Consider the following 19207-nt stretch of genomic DNA (forward strand, 5'->3'; position numbering starts at 1 on the left):
AATAAAACTTATCCAGCCAGTGGAAACAAAAGTTTCACATTTCAAAGAAATGCCTTTAAAATGTTCATAGTTATTTAAAAGACAAAAGGCATCTCTGTACAATTCAGCTTTAATCTAGGGTTGCCTTGATTATTCAATAAATATTTTGAAGGATTAAGAAAAATTACTGGTAGTTTTCTTACAGGCAAAGATTTTCACAGTGACTGGAGGAGTGTGGACACAAAGGAGAGTACGAATAGGAAATCAAAGAGGTCCAGCTCTTGTGTGATTTAAATGACATATCTCACCTTGCCAGTAAAAACTTCCAGGTCCTCCGAGCAGCACCCTGTCTCCCTAGGGAAAAAAAAAAGGGGGGGAGAAATCTTTGTGTTAAGTGCATCTAAAGAACAAGAGAACATACCATATATATACATATATACATATATATATATGTATATATATGTATACATACATATATATGTATACATATATATACACATACCATATATATACATATATATATATACACACATATATACACACACACACTCATATATATATGTATACACACATATATATATGTATACATATATGGCAACCTAGGAGTCCCATGCACATAAATCACTGTAGCTTCACTGACCCTAGTATGTTTTATTTTTCAAAGAAATGATTCATAAAACACATTGTTTAAAAAACTGAGATAAACAATATCCTTTGATGACCTTCCTTCCTATTTCACTCATTTAAAATCCTCAGCAGAATTATAATTTCATTTTAATAGACTGTTCTACTAACAAATCTAAGATAACAGAAATACAATTGGGGAATTTTTTTWAAGAGATTATTCGGCTACAAGGCAATCATAGCATATTTTTACATCAGTACACAAAACTACTATCATCATCTGCCTCTGCCACTTTTTTTTTTTTTATTTTTAATTCACCCATAGAAAACTTTAATTCAGAAAGGTTGTAATTTAATCCCCCCACTCTGTGTTCCTTGGTACAACTGCAATCCACAGACCATTTTATAAAACTTCAACCACATTAGCTATCCATGTGCTGGGAATTTGCTACAGAAGTACTTTGCTGATTCAGGGCATAAGCTTTGCTGCATAACTGAATCACTTATCCTGGTTTTAATCTAAAAACTCCCCTATTCTTCCCTCCAAAAAATCTAGGTCAGAGATTTGAAGGTACCTCGGACCCAGGCTTCCCCACTCAGCTAGTGGATTGGATTAGAGCACAAGGTTTGTTTTAACCAGGGCTAGAGTCTGCTCAAATGCTTAGAACCCTTCCTGCACCTTCCTCTGGAGGCAAAACAAGGGTGTCCTTGGGCAAAGGATGAAGGGATCTGGGGATCTGACCTAGTTACAAGGTGTGAAGAATCCAAAAGAAAGCTAAGTCACAATTAGGGTTTGGGTGGTTTTAGCATGTCTAGACGATGTTAAACAATTTAACTGTAGAATGCAGAAGACCTATAGTTAGTTCTTGTATTTGTACATCTTTTTTATTGTGCTTGGATTTAAAAAGCAGTTATGAATTAAAAAAACAATAAAAGAGAGATAAAACAAAATAGAAGCAACATCAGACAGCAAAAAAGTGAAAATACACATAAATAATTCTGCAAGCTGGTCTGAGAACCAAAACTTAATTCAAGAGAAAATTAAGTACTTACTAGTTTCCATTAAGAGTTAGTTATTTTTCCCTCAAGTAGCAGCATGAATCATGTACCAATCCTTTAAAAATAAGTGTCTCAAAAACCTGAATACTACAGCTGATTAAATTTCAGGACTAGCTGCAGTGAAGATCTGTGTCATGAGGTTGGAAAAGTTGATTATTTGTTTAGGACATGATTCCTACAAGAGGTAAAAGTGTACTGCGGTGAAGACTAAGGGAGAAACAGCTTTATAATACTGGACTCTTTCAAAGTTATTTTGGGTTATTTCGCAGGGTTTTTTCTCAAGAATAATGGCTTATATTTATTTCATAATAGATGTGCTTTTATTTGGTCTGTATCAGGTTTGTTGTTAATTTGCAGCCATCTGCTGACTCATAAGAATTAAGCAAGAATCACCTACCTTTGTAAAATCAATACTAAATCCACCTTGACAAAATCCTTGTCCATCCGCATCAATAATGGCTACAAAAAAAGAGAAGAGAGAAAATAAATAAATAAAATAATTATTTAGAGTGAGATCTATGGAAGTCTATAGAAATGAAATTTTCTAAGTAACCTTGTGCTGCTAAACTTGAACCTTGGAAATTTTTTCTCCTTTCAAAATTCTAAAGGAGTTCCTCCACCTCCTAAAGCAGTAATTTCTCTTTATCAACAGCTTGCAACCAAATGCCATAGCAATCTTAGGGCTGGTCTAACAAATGTTCTAGTCTAACAGTGTAAAAGCAAAGAGCAACTCCAAATTCCTTTTGGTTTATCTTCAAAAGTCTTGGGAAAAGCAATTGTAATTTTCAATTAGGAAATAAAATATTTGGGAGATAAGGAATGATTTTTTCTCTTTGGACAGAATAAATCTGAACGGAATATAAATTATTTCAAGTATTGTCTTAGAAGAAAGAAAGCATTCCTGGCTGAAAAAAATACACCTACCAAGATTCACCCCAGCAAGAATTTTTATTTCTTATGTAACCTTATAATTACATAGCGTCAGTGTAGAAGCGTTAACAGATCCTTATCTAGAAGCATAAGTAGCAATTTAAAAGTTGAACATTCAAGCTAAGTTTTTTTTTTTTTTTTGACTGATGTATTTATTTAAAGGTTAGGAGCATCTGAACATTCTACCAGCTTCACTACATTGTATGGATGCAAAGTACTTGGAAAATAAGACTCAGTGTTCAACACTGAATAGAGTTAAAACAATGGATCAACACACATGCACACACATATGCACACAGTGCATCCCCAGAATTGACTTGTGTAAAATCATCTTCTCTAAAAGGATTGCTCTTTTAAGTTACTTGAATAATTAAGCCTCAGAAAATTCTAGAGTTACTCTTTAAAAAAGCACTTTCTGAATAGTTTTTCTCCTCAGGTCCCAGATATGTTGTTCTAATGTTGCACAATTCAGATAGCTGTGAAATGTGTCAACTGAAATATTGTAATAATTTCTGTTCACTACACATGCTACAGAAAAACATTCACAGCTCAATAAGAAAAAAAAAGTGGGGGGGCTTAGTTTGTAATAGAGTGACTACTACTGAAATGGTCAATTTAAAATTTGGAGTCCTAAAGTTCCAAGGATATTTGAATCTAAGATTTTGCTCTTGCCTGCAGCGGAGAAAGCAAGGTCTGGATGTTGAACACCAACTGGACGAGAATTTAGATGTTTGGATCTAGCATAGGGCTTTTTCTAATTGCCATGGGGCTACGTATGAAAGGAGGAAACACCTGTGAAAAAAAATTCTCTCTTCAAATGTACATAAAATATAACACGAGAAATTCCAAACAAAAAGCCAGCAAGCACTCTACACTTACTTGACCTGCAGGGTGCATACTCTACAGCTTTAGATCCAGCAAGCAGGTAACAGGTTCCTACAGGCTCTCTCTCTTGCTTTGTTTCAGTCCTCCAATGATACAAAGGGGCACAAGCCTAAGGAGGACATGACAAATAGAAATGAGGTGTGTGKGGGGGGGAGGTAAATATCAGCAGTTTGTATTTTAGAAGATTTAATTTTCTAAGAGCTGATTTTTTGCAGGAATCTTCAAAATAATATTTTCACAGAAATATTTTTCAAGAGTAATCTATAACAAAAATATTAACTTCAGTAAGTTAATTCTACTCAAAAACAGATAAAAATGTTACAATCTTTGTTTATAAAGAGTTAAAAGGGGGCTAGCTAATAAATTCTGAAAAAGATAAATCAAGCAAAGTTGTGAGGTTTTGTTTAAATTATGAATTATCAGGATCTTTTCACAGTCTTCTTTTTTCTACTACAAAATTCCAGCACTGAAGCATCTGAAAGGCATCAAAGGCTTACCAGAATTTTATCATTTTTGGATCTCACAGAGGCTCCAAACCACTGATGAGATTTAAATTCCAAAGGATCATCAGGAGCAAAATCTCTGTTGCCTAAAAAGAAAATGAAAATGAGCATAATTTCACAAGAAACTGTATATTATGAATAAAAAAACCAAAGCCATTGGTTTTGATGCACACAGAGACAGGCAGAAAACAGTAACATTGGAGAATATCACTCTTCTATATAGTCTTAAAAAGAGGATTTTCTATTCAATTTTATACCTAGGGCCAAATATAGCTATTTTTTAAATACACACAGGGCATTAGTACAAAGTAAAAGTAAAGTTAAAGGGTATTCCATAATAAAATGTTAGCGAGAGTCTGCCCATRCAGAAGAATGTGTTGAATAAAGGAAAATCTGCACTTTATGTTAACTATTCAGTAACAGTAATGTTTCATAGAAACAAGTTAACTTGATGCTATTTTGTACAAGTGTGAATATTACAAGTCTTTAAATCATTTAATGTTCCTGATGCACACTGAAACAATGGAAACTTTGCTAGCCTAATGAGAAAATGGATGTAGCACTCTGAAAAGATAGCTTAGAAAAAGCCACCTAAATTGCTGTTTTGCTGTGCCTACAGCTAAAGGAGTCAATGAGGTCAGCAGCCATACCTCAGATCCAGGCTGCCGGGGGGAATCCCACAACCCAACCCTGCTATGAATCAGCACTTCCATTCYTCAAGACCTGTGACCACTTGAATCAAAACTTCCTTGCATGCTTTACACCTTGTAAAGAATGTTCTGTCTCCAGACACTTTATTAATCCATTAGGAAAGTCCTGTAGAAAGGACAATAAAACTGATTCTAATCTGCACATTAAGCCAAAACGAGCAAGCATCTGGACTACCTTTATGTTGCTTTTAGATTGGAGCTATGCAGAAATCTAGGCAAGAGCACAAAACCAAAAATAGTAGTACTCTGTGATGTTAAGTGAGTTGGGTTTTTTTGTTTGTTTTGTTTTTTGGTTTTGGTGTTTTTTTGCTTGTTAGATTTAAGTGCCCCCGAACATCTATACTGCCATTGCTTGCAGAAACAGAGTCCTGCATGTCACCTTCTCATAGAAAAGATATCCAGAGACAGAGTTAGATATATTCAAACAAGGAATGTCTTGAACTTCTATACTCCCTGTTTCGTCATCTTTCCTCTTCCTTGCCTTTACACATAAAAAACCCACCCACAGATGCTCAAAAGACGCAAGYTGCATGACTGGGTTCATCCCAATGAGGCTGCCAGCGGAAGGGGTAGCATTGCCTGTTTACCGGCCACCGGATGTTCCTGGCCATGCAGTGGGAACATGGACAAGCTGAAGATRAATGCTGCTAAAACTATCTCCTTTTTGGCAGCATCATGGATTTAAAATTGGTTTATTCTGATTGTGACACCACACCCAAGATTACCAAGCCTCGAAAGCCAGATCTGGCCTCCACCCTCCAGCTATTCTCATATACAAAGAAACCTCTCAACTTTACTTGCCAAACAAAGCAGTATGCTTTAAACAATTTAATACTTGTCGAAAAGCATTGCAGCGTGGCATTTTACCTCTTACTGCTACTCAGTATTTGTTTATCACTGCATATAGCTATTWGTAAAATGAAAGGTAGTGCAGCAGTATTACAGTGGAAAGCAGAGTTACATTGTATTAAGTGCTATAAAAGCATATAGCTCACAGACTTCTCATTTAAGACAACAGACAACAAGTATAAGTGATGGTCTGGCTGGAATGGCAGGTAAGCAGCTATTCAGCCTCATCAGCAATCTGATTTTATCACAGATACTAAGGAAATTATTTCCTTAAAGTTTCAGCTGAATGCATCAGCTAAAGCAGCATGAGGCAATAAAAAAMCAAAAACTAGCAAAAACAAAACACCCACACATCCAAACCCCCCAACACATCAGCGCTTACTGGTGCCTTCTGTGGTCTGCGTGGATTGCACTGGAGAAAGGAGGAACCAGTTTAAGCAGCACAYGCTGCCAAAGCTGCGCTGCCTTCCCCTGCGAGTTCCCGAGCTGCCGAAGCTCCGGGCACTGCCCCAGCCCCAGGAAGAGACAACATCCGAGAAAGGCACCAACAAAGACTTATTTCTCCTCAACCTTTAGAGGACAAAACCATTTTTCCTACACTACTGAAAATCAGCTCTAAACTGAGGATAAAATTAGAAATCTATCTTTTATTTTATTTTAGTAGATAAATATCTAGGCTTTCAGATATAGTCAGAAGCTGGCATATACAAAAGTAAAAGCCTCCAAACCACAAAGCAAATAACGACGACCCCTAGTTACTTATATTCAAAAGGCAATGACTTTAGAAGCCAGCATCATTAATTTYTGAAGACATAAATAACCAACTGGGGATTCTTAGGCTTACAAACAGAACACAGTAAAACACGTTCCGTTGCCCTATATGGTCTGTCTTGGCTAACTAAATTTCATTTATTTAGAATACACAACTATTTCAGAAACATTTTACAAGTTGCTTTTTAGTTAGCCAAATTGTCTACGTGCCCACACATCACACAAAACAATATTCGTTGCAAGCTTAAAATGTCTTAAATTGGTTTATCCTGTACTCAGAGCTTCGCTGGCTTTTCTAAAGCAGGCAGGGGGTTGCTATTCTGCTTAAGACTAACTGGAACGCACGAAAATGTGTTAAAATACATGAAAACCTACACTAAGTTTAAAAAAAAAGTACACTAAGTTTWAAAAAAAAAAAAAGCTTTGGAAACACGGACTTTTCACATAAAAAGAAAATGCTGACCAAATTTCCCTTAAAGAGGAAAAAGTAACCTTTATTTATTTACCTCTTCTCCTTAAAAATCTCCCCTCTCCCAACAAAACACGGTGTAAATATATTATAAGGCTTTCCCCTCAGCTCAAAAAACCAATKCTCTGAGGAAATCTGGAAATCACCCTGCCATGAAAAACCCCTTTGCATTAGATGAGAAAACATTTGAGTTTCTGTTCCTGATTGGGGAAAACAAACATTAAAAACATCTACTTGTGAGCCCTCCCTGAAGCAAATCAGAGTTAAGATAAGGTGTTGCAGCTTTACTGTGAAGTTAGTTTGCCAAGGGAGGTTACAGGACTGATATCAGCACTTCTGTGTTACAGTAAAAATAAAGAATCTGTCTTTATTATTATTTTATCATGGTTTAACTTTTCAGTAGCAGTAAACCCTCCTCACCCCCCAATACCTTCTAAAAACAGTATCTAAACTAAATGAAGGAAACTAATACAGGCAAGATTAAAAGATACAAGGCTTTATAAATCAAACCCAACGTTTTGATATAACACAGCCAATCTCATTGCTACAACAGCTCTTACAGCTACTGCTATTTTTCATGGATTTCTGAATCCATGAAACATCTCAAGAAAACGTAATAGATGTCTTCAAACCAATGCTCTACACTTTAAACAGGCAATCAAATATATTTAGATAATACAAATTAGGTTCTGACTAGCTTTATTAAAGAAAATATTCCAAGTTCTTCTACAAAGCTATTTGTCAGATTAAAATGCAGCCACTATAGGGACTTCTAGTTGATGGGTCATTAGTTCCAGGATTGTGTCATTTGACCATAGGGTATTATTTATATCTGTAAAGAAAGCTTATGCTGTGGTTTTTCCTTCGCTCCTTCTCATTGTACTAGAAATCACATGATTATTTCACATGACTCTTCCTTTAGGGAAAAAGGGCTGACATGCCAACTCAACACTGCTGAGTCTTGCAGCATACTCTCCAGGTGGGGTGATGGGGTTCTGAAGTAAAAAGCAGAACTGTTTTATTAAAAAAAAATCCTATTATATAAGTGCATTGTAACTCCTGGACCAATAGAATATGGCCATTTTATTGTATTAAATAGGATTTCAATTTATGTATCGAATCTGAAGAATCAGAGAAAAAAGTGTAAGTCATCTTCCAAATACTAATAAAAAGATCAAAAATATTTTCAGGGAGGGAAGGCACATTTCTGAATTTCTTTTGGCTCACCTTTGGTCCTTTGCCCTATGTAAATGTTATCAGTTATATAATAACGGTGTTATTATTAAGTGACTGCAGCTGGGTAAGTGAGGCAAGTTGGCGCCTGTAATGTGCAGCCTGCTGGGAAGCAAAATCCTTGCTGTTTGTATGGTAATGAGGAGATAGGACTATAAACACCTGCCCTGATCTGGACTGAACTGAGATAATCACAAGTGAACTGATGCAGCCTGGTCCAGTGTCRTTGTACTAGGAACACTTGAGAAGCTGTAAAATTTAAATACTCACCTAATGCACAAAGACCCCAGCAAAATAAACTTCTTTGTAACTATGCCAGTTTGATTAAAATGATGATCCCAGTCCTAAGTAAATGGAAATTCAATGCAGCTAACCAAAAGAAAGACCACCTTATAAAATACGTAAGAACGCTATTTTCATCAACCAGAATTTTACATGGTATAAAGCTAGTTGTCCTCCATTTAAAATCAGAGATTTCAACCTTAGCTAATGAGCCAAGAATGAGTACAAATTTATCTCTACTTGAAAGTCCCCATGCTGTGAGGCAGCTGATGCCTCATATTGGTTTAGCAACAGCGTTCAGATAAGGACCCCGAGATAAACAGGACTACAGAGCTCCCCGCTTACTCCCCTTCCTCCTTCTGGGGCAGGACTCCTGCAACATCCTCCGCACTGTGTGGAAGCTACTGCGTCCTCTCCCTTTGCCTAATGTAAGCAAAGGACCTTCTGTTCCAGCTAGTCACACCATTGAGATCCAGCTGCACGCACAGCTAACAGTACTCATTCAGGAGCCTACCTAATCACAAAAGCATGAGGATTTTTCCACTGTCAGCTATAACAACATGTGAAGGAAGTTTTAGACTTCATGCCTCCCTCTTCTGGATTCAGAGCWGTAGCCAGAGCCCAACACAGATTTCACTTATACCAGCACAACATGGTAACCACCAATGTTGTGCTGGTGTAACTGCACTGATGTAACACTAGATTTAGTGAGATAAAAATTGCTTCCTCCAACTACTAATGAATGAATAGTCTTCMTAAGAGTTATTGCTCTGTTGCTGATGAAATCAACAGTCTTTGAGATCAAAATCTCCTAACCATCTGCAATACCAATAAAGTAATCAGGTAAAAATAAAGCAGTACTTTGTAACAGCAAATTATGCTCACAAACTATCAACCTACCCGAGACTTCTCTGTCTCCCTATTCCATAGGTGGAAAAGATGGAGTTGTGAACAACTGACTTGTTTGTACAAATGATCAAAATGTAAACTGAGGTTCCTGACACTCACTGCAGCCATGACTTCCCAACATACACAGATCTTAAACTGGGATACGCCACAGAATAAAGCTCCACAAAGCGGTTAAAATACCCGCTTCAGACTAAATGGGTCACAGATAGATAGAGCCATGCCAGACTGGTGGTTCAGGCTTCCAAACAAAGCCTCCTATTGTCTACAGTCACCCACTTGGGAACAGAAGAAATCCGGRAAATATGAAGAAGAATTCACAGCAGGAAAACAGGAATTTTTAGTAGTATTTTCCTTATCATTACCTCCCCCTGCTCTTAGCACAGATCAAAATAATCAGCCTCAAAGGACTTTCAGCCAAAAATAATTAAGAATAACTTGTTTAAAATGACTCTGCTGTGGCAAAACACAAGGGAAGATGTAGGGAGAGGGGACAGTAAAACTAACTGTTAAAGTGATAAAACTTTATCCAGTCAGAGGCTATATTAAATTCTTTTTCTGAGGCAATGAAAACACACACACACAGCTGAAAAGGACTTCAATATCTGAAATGCTCTTAATTTTTAGAATTCAACAGTTTCTGTAAGGAGTACCCAATCTTCAATTTTGAGGTAAGATATAGAAAATAAAAGCAGTAGGGAAAGTCTTTCACCAAAAGAAGGAATGAAAACTTAGCAGCGCGCCCATCTGTGGCGCTACGTATAACGGAAGAGCTGAACAACACGTTGTTTGAGCAACCAGATCTTTCTGTGCTAAAAAGCAGAATCTTCTCAAGAAATCTGCAGTTCATTAGCATACAAGTTCAAAGTTGTTTTATGAGCATATTTTGTAACAGTCCATAGAACTGCCTGCGCTCTGTCAGATTAYTCTAAATGCAGCAGCTCTGTAAACAGTGTCTCAAAACTGCACTTGTGGACACGGCCACAAAGAGCTGTCTTTCAAGCATTCTGCAGTGCAGCAGGCACATTTCCCAATTCAAGCTTTAATTCAAAAACTAGCAGCTTTTTACAAGAAAAGCTGCAACGTGCAAGAGGAATGTTATCRTCACAAACCACTTTGTTATGCTTTTATGAAAAGCTACGCGAGCATGAAGAACACTGCTTCTCGCCACCCACCTCCCCGTATTCTTGACTGATGAAGAGTTGGGCACCAGAGAAGAAAAGCGAAACAGTATTATGAAGAAGATTCTTTCCTTTTGGAAAACAAGCACATAGGAAAGTCATTTGATTTACATTAATTTACTACATATTGTTCAAACATGTCCAGCCTTATTAACTCCAAGTGGTTACATGGGTCCCTGAAGAATTTCTGTATGCTTGTCAGAATGAAAATTCAGAGTACTCCCACTCAAACTCCACAGCCAAATGACAGAGGTATTTATCTAGATGTGACAGTTAGCTCAGCTCACTGCATCTGCTTCTCTATGTATATCAAATTGTAAAATAAGTAAAGCAAAGGTGACTTGCTGATTTTGCTATAGAACACATACAAACTACCTTTCTGCTCACCACTGTTTCTGTTGTTGTCTAGTTCAATATGCTTTCAATCCTCTTCTTGCAAAGAAAAGCCACATTCAATTTTATACACAGGAAAGGATAACTGTAGAAAATAAATACATCTCATAGAAAACCCTTTAACTTTTCAAGAATCTATTCCCTGAGCAAGACTATGGAAATACCTTCTCAGTARTGGGTGGAAGCAAGCTTTGCTGTACTAATCCTTGAAGACCATGGAGGGAGAAAAGGGGAGGGAGAACAGCTATTGTTAAGATAAGTATTACTGGTCCCAAATGATTGGGAACAGAAAATAGGCTTTTATATTAAGTTCATTTGTTTTATAGCTTGCTCATAAGAAATACATTTTTCCTGGAAGAAGCTGCTAAGCAAAAAAAGGAACTGAAGCCAACCTCCTACTGTAAGTTTTTCAAGGGAGAATCATCCCTGTGAGCCCTAGTACTAATCTGGCCTTCCTACAAAACTGACTGGAGGAGATCCTGCAAAACATATTCAAATGATGGCACTTTTTAGCACCTTAGCAGAGTGTAATAGAGATAGAAAAAAATAAAGAATCTGGGAGAGCAGATGGGGAAAATTGTTCTTACAGTTTGCCTTAAAAAGTGTTGTTTTTTTAAAATTTCTTTTTTTTTTTTTTTTTTTTTTTTTTTTTTTTTTTTTTTAAAATTCAGAGTTTCCTTATTGCTATGGGTTAAAATAAATAAACAAACCTCTACAGTTTCAGCCACAAAACTATCTTGCATGGAGAAGGGATAAGAACAGGCCAAGATTTACCCAGCTTGATCTGTCAGCTTTGCTTTTTTTGGATGGGAAATTTAGAACACCTTGCAAAGGAACAGATTTACTAATGTGTTTACGACATAAAATAATATAATCATAATATTGTTTATGCCATTGTCATATGCTTATGAAAATTCTGAAGAATATTCTATCTTGAATGTAAATATTCCCCTGGTGCTCGTCCTGAAGAAGTAYACACACCTACACATTCTTAAACTCTTAACTTTAACAGAGACATAGGAAAAAATTCCCAAATATTTTAAATGCCAATTCAATTGAAATTGTGCTAGTGTTTRGCAAATGTAGTAAGAAACCAGAGTATATAAAAAATATGAATACTAGGAACTTCAATTTCATGATGTGGCAGATTTAGCTACTGACATAACAGAAATAAAACAAACAGAAAGAAATAACAAACAGAAATAAGGGGAAAAATGTTTAGCACTTATAAAGCACTTTTTTAAAAAAGAAGTCAGCTCTATTTCTATCACTAGCTTTGCAGCAAAACCATTTAGAGTTACAGAAACAAGCACTACATTGTCTTTTAATTTTGCAATCTTAACACAGGATCAACAAAATTGTGCATGGGAGGAAATGCTGCTTGGGTGGTTGGCTTCTTTGCAGCTTTAACCTTTATGTGCTCCTAACAGGAAAAAAAAAAATCAGTCTAAAATGCTTGGCATTTTTTTCCCCCAAAAATTCCCTGAAATGTTGTAGTCATGTATGCACAGGCACGACCAGCACAGCTATATGCACCCCTGAACTTTAGGGCATTTTCTACCACATGTTTGTTATGCAATTTTCACATAGTCATAACTATGTCAAATCAAAGCCAACTGATGTCAATGCTAAAATGCTCAGAAGCCCCACAGAGAAGCATCTTTACATTTGGGAAGTGTTAATGTGTGATATAAACATTTTGCCTTCCAAAGCCACCATGTATACCAGAATGTCAAGAGCAATTAGTATAATAAACAGAAACACATGCACACAGATGCAMACACAGGATGTTCTCTAATGTCTAATATTTTACATGAAGTAACCATTTTGCTGGGGAATGTAGGAGTCCTAGGAAAAGGGGAGATCCTCCCTCCCATTCACAAATATATTGGCATTTCAAATGAGAAAGTATCCTGTGTAGGAACAGTGAACAAATATTTTTTTCTGGATAGAAGTTTGACAGTTATAACATACACTTCAATGAGGTTATGGGGCTTTTTTTTTTTTCTTTTTAAACAGGCTAAGGGAAAAAATATATACATAGATTGTTATAGCTGTGTGTTAAAGGAATTCTAGAGGAATTCTCTGGCTTCTCTGACAAAGCCAAAAAGGAGGTTTGCTGACACGCTGCCTTCACTAAGAAGCTAAATACCAACAATTGTATCAAGGAAGTATATGTAGTGTGGCTTGGAGTGCTGCAAATTGKCAAGAAAACATTAACTTGCTTTACAAAACCAACCACCTTGAGAGGTGCAAGAGGTCCGCGAWCAGACTCTTATTTGTGAGGTGCCGAGCTCCTTTCCTGATTGAACTGAACTGCTATGGGCAGAAAGGAGGAAACAAAGTAGTAAATTTCATATGAGCAGGGATTATCAGCTTTGTAATTTACTGCTTTCTTCAGCAGGAACTGGGGAAAGGGTAAATGGAAGTAAGGAGAAATATCAASGGGAGTGAGTACTTCAAAAAACCCTCCTCCAAAAATTAACATGAAGCAGCACGCACCTTCTCTCTTTGGCTACCTAATAGCTGTTGCATTTCTCTCACGTCAACAGCCAAGCTCTTGTGCAAGTAAGGTACCCAAGCCAGCAGCAAGCGTCAGAAAACAAAATCCAATTCTATACAGCCACTGATTTGCAGCTGAGCTCTGTGTGGCCTTTTTAATGGAAGARAAAAGGATCCAGGAGGTTAGAGAAAAATTTAACTAAAACCACAAATATGTTTAAGAAGAAAACAAAAGAAAAACAGAAGGAAAATAATAAAATAAAAGCTTGAGAAGTAGAAGGCTTAAAAGAAGTAGTTACAGAAGATCAAAGAAAATCCCAACCATCTAACTAAAAAATAAATAAATAAATGGGGGGGGGGCGGTTTACTTCTGTGGTGGGAACAATGATTGAATCCCTTTTTGGAAAAGACTAACTGCTTTTGAGAAACTGGTTCTGGGTTTTCAAAACCAATGGTAATTAAAAAAAAATGTTTATTTTAAATATTTCTTTATATTCATTGCCATACTTAAAAGACTGCCTCTAAAATGGGAAAGCATAACCACATATTGGTCTGCATCCCAGTAGCACTAGGAAGTCGTTAGCATACATAACTATGTCTACTGTTCAGTAAAGCATCTACTCTTCTTCTCTTTAGAGGAAGTATTCATTTCAGTTTAATCTTTATCTCCTAGCACTGCATAGCCAGCGAGATCAGTTCTGGGGGCTGAGACTCACAGGACAGCACGTTTGGCCTGTCTTCCCTTGCACAGGGGTTTATGTCTTGCTTTGCCAACCAGATACGAATAGCAGGAAAGAGTTCTTGAACAACCGAGTGCCAAACCGAGCCAGCTACGTCTGTGATCAGGAGCCTTTGCTAACCCCAGGCCTAAGAAGGGGCCCTTGTTTGACCTCTCTAATACCCTAGTCTCATATGTATTTGTGATATAACCACAAAAACTTACRCAGCTAGAACAAGATACACTGTTTCTTCTGCTCCCTTGCGGCATTCACCGCACAGCATCAAAGCCTCTCCCCTACTCAATCATCTGATAAGTTATTCCCTATGAAGGGAATCACAAGTATTTCCTAGTTCCCTGCTACATTAACATGCAAGGGGAGGTTAAACTGCATTGGCAGGAAAGCATTGTCATCGTAATGTAGGGAATCAGCCATTGTATTACACAAACAGAAAAAGAGACTTTACTTTGTTCAGTGCATTGATTATTTTATTATGCTGGAATACAATGCCCCTTTTCACCCACAGAACAATAGACAAATAATTATTTCCCAATTCATTGCAACAGAGCTGCAATTAGTTAAAGTATGCCTGGAAGAAATCTTAAGCCATTATGACCTGCTATTTTTACTACCGCTAAATTTCAAGCGGTTCACGTGCCCATTACTTCAAGATAATATTATAAGCCAAATACTGCTTGTAGCATATACCTTAAGCTCAGCAGYGTGGCCTTTGCTTCTATTTACTCTGCCTAGTACATGGAAAAACCTATTGCAAACACTCACAGCACAAATACGTAAATGCTTTGTAATTCTCATTTGAAGTTGTATACCTCCTTTTATCTGGTACCCAGGAGGCTCTTCTTCTCGGGCAGAAGTTTTTTGGCTGTTACATTGATGGTTGACATTAATTAGAGAACATCTTGTTTGTTCCTTTTTTCACACATTTGTATTCCAATAAACATTAAGCCCAAGAAGAAAAAAAAGAGAAAGAAAAAGAAAAAAAATTTTGCTAACACTCATGCAGACAAAATGTCACACTTTTACAGCTTACTAGAGATCTTTATCTGTCAGAAAGTTCCCATGGACTGAAATAAAGAAACAAGTTTTATATGCATCATAGGCTTTATATGTATTATTATGTATCTCACTTTTTTTTTTTTGGCAAGAGAACTGATAACCGAACAATTTTCAGAAAAACCTGCAGACTTGAAAAATCTGAGTATCAGCAATATTTTGTGGTCTACCTTGACAACAGAAATGGAAGAGGAGCTTCTCCACTGTATTTTACTATGATTTGCAAAGGCTGAATAAACATGACAGTCTTTAGGCTGCCAAGTCAAAATACCAGCAAAGGCAGGAATGGATTGTAACCAACTAGACCTTAGAGCACAGGTGTTTCCTCTACCACACCATATGGGTCTTGCTAATCCACTCCCATGACATGCAAAGGTTTTTCCACTGGCCCAAAACAAGCTGTGGAAAACAGGATTCACCACTGAATGGCTCAAGTAGAAAAGCACATGCAGAGTACTCTCATATGACCTGCTACAGCTTGTGACAATCACTCTGTGTACCAAAGCATGAGGACTGAGTGAAATGATTAACATCAGCATCATTTTTGCTTAGCTTTATAGTACTTTAGAAATTGTTAGTCTCTGACTTAAGGCATCCTGAGTGCTCCTGTCATAAATGCCACAAATATTATAAAAACTACATGTGAAAAAAAAGTCCCAGTTTGAGGTTTATATTGTGAGAGTTTCAGGTTACATTTCTCACTTAGGCTTTCAGCATCTACCAAGGACAATGAAACTCTAAAAGAGGAGGGGGGAAAAAATAAGAAAAACAAATACAAAAAATACCGCCAAGCCTTGACTAGTTGCCAGTGCAAAAGAGGCTACTGTGTTCAAATCAGCAACGAACAAACCCCCTGTGAACCTCCATCCCTTCTGCACTGTCACACCAGCTATAGAGCAGAGAAACCCTCCTTTCCTCATCTGAGGAACTACACATTACCTGTGGAGTCAAACACAACTGGCTGGCAGTTTCTGTTTGAATTCCAGTTACATTTGAGCACTTGGCCTCCTTCTACAATGTTGTGCTGGGTAGTGTTTGCTTTTGGAGCTCCCACAAGAAGAAATACCCTGCAGTAAAAAGAGAAAACAAAAGCGTCAAAATCTAACACACAGACATTACTATTTTATGCATTTGTACAGTAAAGAAAGCAAAYGTCTTACTCATGAAACACAAATTTAATTAAAATTACTCTGAATTTCAGAAAAATTCATATTAGATTTTACATCTTGGGTCACTCCTCTCTTTAAGCAAAAGAAGGCAAAATAAAATATTGACCAGAAATAAGGGAACGAGAAAAGAAGATAAACAGAGATTTAATTAAAATTATTCTGACATTCTTCAAAAGATATTTTAAAATAAACAAATACCTTTTATTTTCTTTTTTYCTCTGAAAGATATATATGTTTGTGGCAAAACAGAAAATCAGGTACCTCTATGATTAAAGAAAGTCATTGCCTGCCATCATTTCTGGTTAATTTTGTAAGTGAGAACAATTCATGAAACACAAAATAGCAGTGCTTTTGAGCTCAGAAGATATTAAGAAACAGTGAGTCARCCTAGTACTAGTAAATATTATTTTTAAAAAGATCTCCAAGAACCCAAGTTCCTGTCAACCGGTGGTTTGTGCATTAATCAGTCTTTTTAGAATTTCCTTACATAGCAATCATTTCCTTATTAAAACCTGTTACACTTCTATAAATTTCTGTTTATGCAAGTACGTTCTTAAGTGCCTCTGAACAAGAATGGCTCCGAGATTACGCTTCCGCAGATTGCAGAATTCAGAAGTTACAAAAGAAGAAAGAGGCTGAATAAAAAACAGAACAAGATTAACAACAACTTCCAGGAACTCTGACGCCTCTAACAGAGSCACTTGGCCACTCAGCATTTTCCTTAAGAAGCTGATTAGAAATACAGTAGAGACGTRAAACCAAACATTTATCAGAATCTGCTCTATTGTTTCCACTTAGACTGAGAGAAGAGCGACCTCAGCTTGTGAAAGTAACTCTTACCATCCTGTATCAGATATTATGGTCACCTAATTYTGAAACTGGCTTAGGTGAAGGAGCTGCAAAACTGGTTGGAGGGAATGATTACAGTTAGACAGATCCAGACTCATCAGACTTCCTCTATGTTTTAATAGCTGCCACCCAGACTTGATTTCAATAGAGCTACAGTTTTACTTCCTAGTATGTAAATATCCGATACAAAAAAGGAGTACCTCACCAAAGCACAACTGGTATGAAAACCTATATAGCTTAATAATTTTCAATTCTTTTGAACGTGCAGAATCTTAAAAATTTTCTAGATCATGGTAGAAAGTTTCAGCTACTTGGTAATAATTTGCTCCTCTAAGTTGCCATTCATAAACTATCTAGATTCCAAAAACAAGAATCTTAAACGTCATCATCAACTTAGTTAAAATGTTCTCTCTGGTTATAACAGAAATATTTAAATATATATACATAATGCCAAGGAAAGAAACACATTAATTGCTGCAAGTAAAACCTATCAAACCAGTGGTGACTTGCCTTCCAGTTTACCTTATATTACTGAATATTTGTATCATTGTATATTTAAAAAAAAAAAAATCCCCCAAACAAAAAAGAAATCATTCCTATTCTAATCATGTATTTTAAATGTATCTTAAGATAATCTTTGTGAAGATTAAGACAATAAAAAGAATCATTATGGGACTCCACAAAGACTTAGTCACTTCTTTCCCAAGTTAGAGGGAGGAGAGAAAAAAATGATGTATGTGGATTTTGGCATGGGGTTTGTATATTACCAGAAATATTAGACAAAGACACTCATTATAGACAAAGAAGTGTCTGGTCTGGGCACTTTGGGGAAGGGGAACAGAGGGAAAATCAGGGGACTATGGAAATTACGTTTTGATACTGTTTACCCCCTACAAAATATAGCAAGCTGCCCAATACACTGCGCCCAAGACCAGGAACATATTTGCATCCTCGGCARTTTCAGCTATATGGGTGTGCTTACAGGAAGAATCATTCACCAGTACTTCACTGTGTGCCAATGAAGAAAATCACGTATTTACATATCCTGCTGTACTAGAAAGACAGATTGTCAAATGCAATTCTTTTAAACCATAGCACACATGAAAGATGTTTTTTAGCTTTTATAAAGTCATGCTCAATCATGTAGTTTCACAGCTGTGTCTTCTGCCAGACACTATGCTACTGATGCAATCCTACCATTTTGACTCCCAGAAAAGTTCCTTCATATTGGACTTCTAAATACCCTTTATTTTGGTATCCAGCAGGTTGMAACAGAAGCCTGAGCTTCCATGCASTATTAACACTCATTTGTTGTAAGGCTAATCAATGCAGATAGCTGTAGCTGGACTAAACTTTATCGCTACTGTTCTTTAACTATGTCAAGAAAAGAACAGGAGATAAACCAACATTCTTCAAAGCAACAGCAAAGGTGTGGGAATTAAGTAACTCACATTTTAAGTTTGTCAGAAGCCATGTAACAAGACTGAATTTAATAAACGTCTTTTGTTAATCATACTGCAAAGCAGTTCACTCAAGGCTTCTGCAAAATTTTTAACTGTAGACCTCACTTAGCTTGCCGTTCACCAYTACCTCTTTCAATTCAACAGAGCTTAGGAAAGTTTCAGGTGTCCCAGGCTGTGCATTTTGTACCCATTGTTTTTCCCGTAATTCGGGCAAAATCACGGGCCTGTGTCTGGAGGTCGGTTCATATAGGTATTTCTGTTTACTTTAGTAGGCAAAAGATCAATCGCTATATGCACAAACTTAGTATTTACCACCAAGAGCCAGCTCCTGTAAAAGCTGCACAGCTACTTTAAGACGAAACGCCCTTGAAAACACCAGTGAAAACTTCTGTCTCAGGCAGTCTGAAAAAAGCTGGCATTCAAAGTTACAAAAAGTCCCGTTTTACTTTTACAAACATGCTCTCYGAGATCAATAGCTTTAAGTAAAATAGCGGAAAGATTCCAGTCAGCGATTTCAATGACAGCTAGGTCACACACTTCCCTAAAAAAATCAAGGAAGAAAATTCACTGCGTTTACCAGTCTCCTGTAACTCTGCAGGCACATGTACTGAATTGAAAATAAAGCAAGAAGAAAAAACGTGTTTTTTTTTTTTTGTT

General features: G+C 36.8%; 1 protein-coding gene across 1 annotated transcript in view; it reads right to left on the reverse strand.

The window, feature by feature from the left end:
- Nucleotides 1-16954, reverse strand: part of ITGAV (integrin subunit alpha V) — a 45924-nt gene extending 28970 nt beyond the window's left edge. Inside the window, exons 1-6 of the mRNA XM_085321128.1 lie at nt 16788-16954; nt 16009-16136; nt 3975-4066; nt 3472-3586; nt 2060-2121; nt 288-333 (exon numbers count right to left, since the gene is read on the reverse strand). Of these exons, the coding sequence (XP_085177254.1) occupies nt 288-333; nt 2060-2121; nt 3472-3586; nt 3975-4066; nt 16009-16136; nt 16788-16954 (610 nt within the window). The remainder of the gene's footprint in view (nt 1-287; nt 334-2059; nt 2122-3471; nt 3587-3974; nt 4067-16008; nt 16137-16787) is intronic.
- Nucleotides 16955-19207: the final 2253 nt, after the last annotated feature.

Source organism: Rhea americana, unplaced genomic scaffold, assembly GCF_003343005.1.
Source record: "Rhea americana isolate MKP2758 unplaced genomic scaffold, rheAme1 scaffold_12, whole genome shotgun sequence".
Taxonomy (NCBI): domain Eukaryota; kingdom Metazoa; phylum Chordata; class Aves; order Rheiformes; family Rheidae; genus Rhea; species Rhea americana.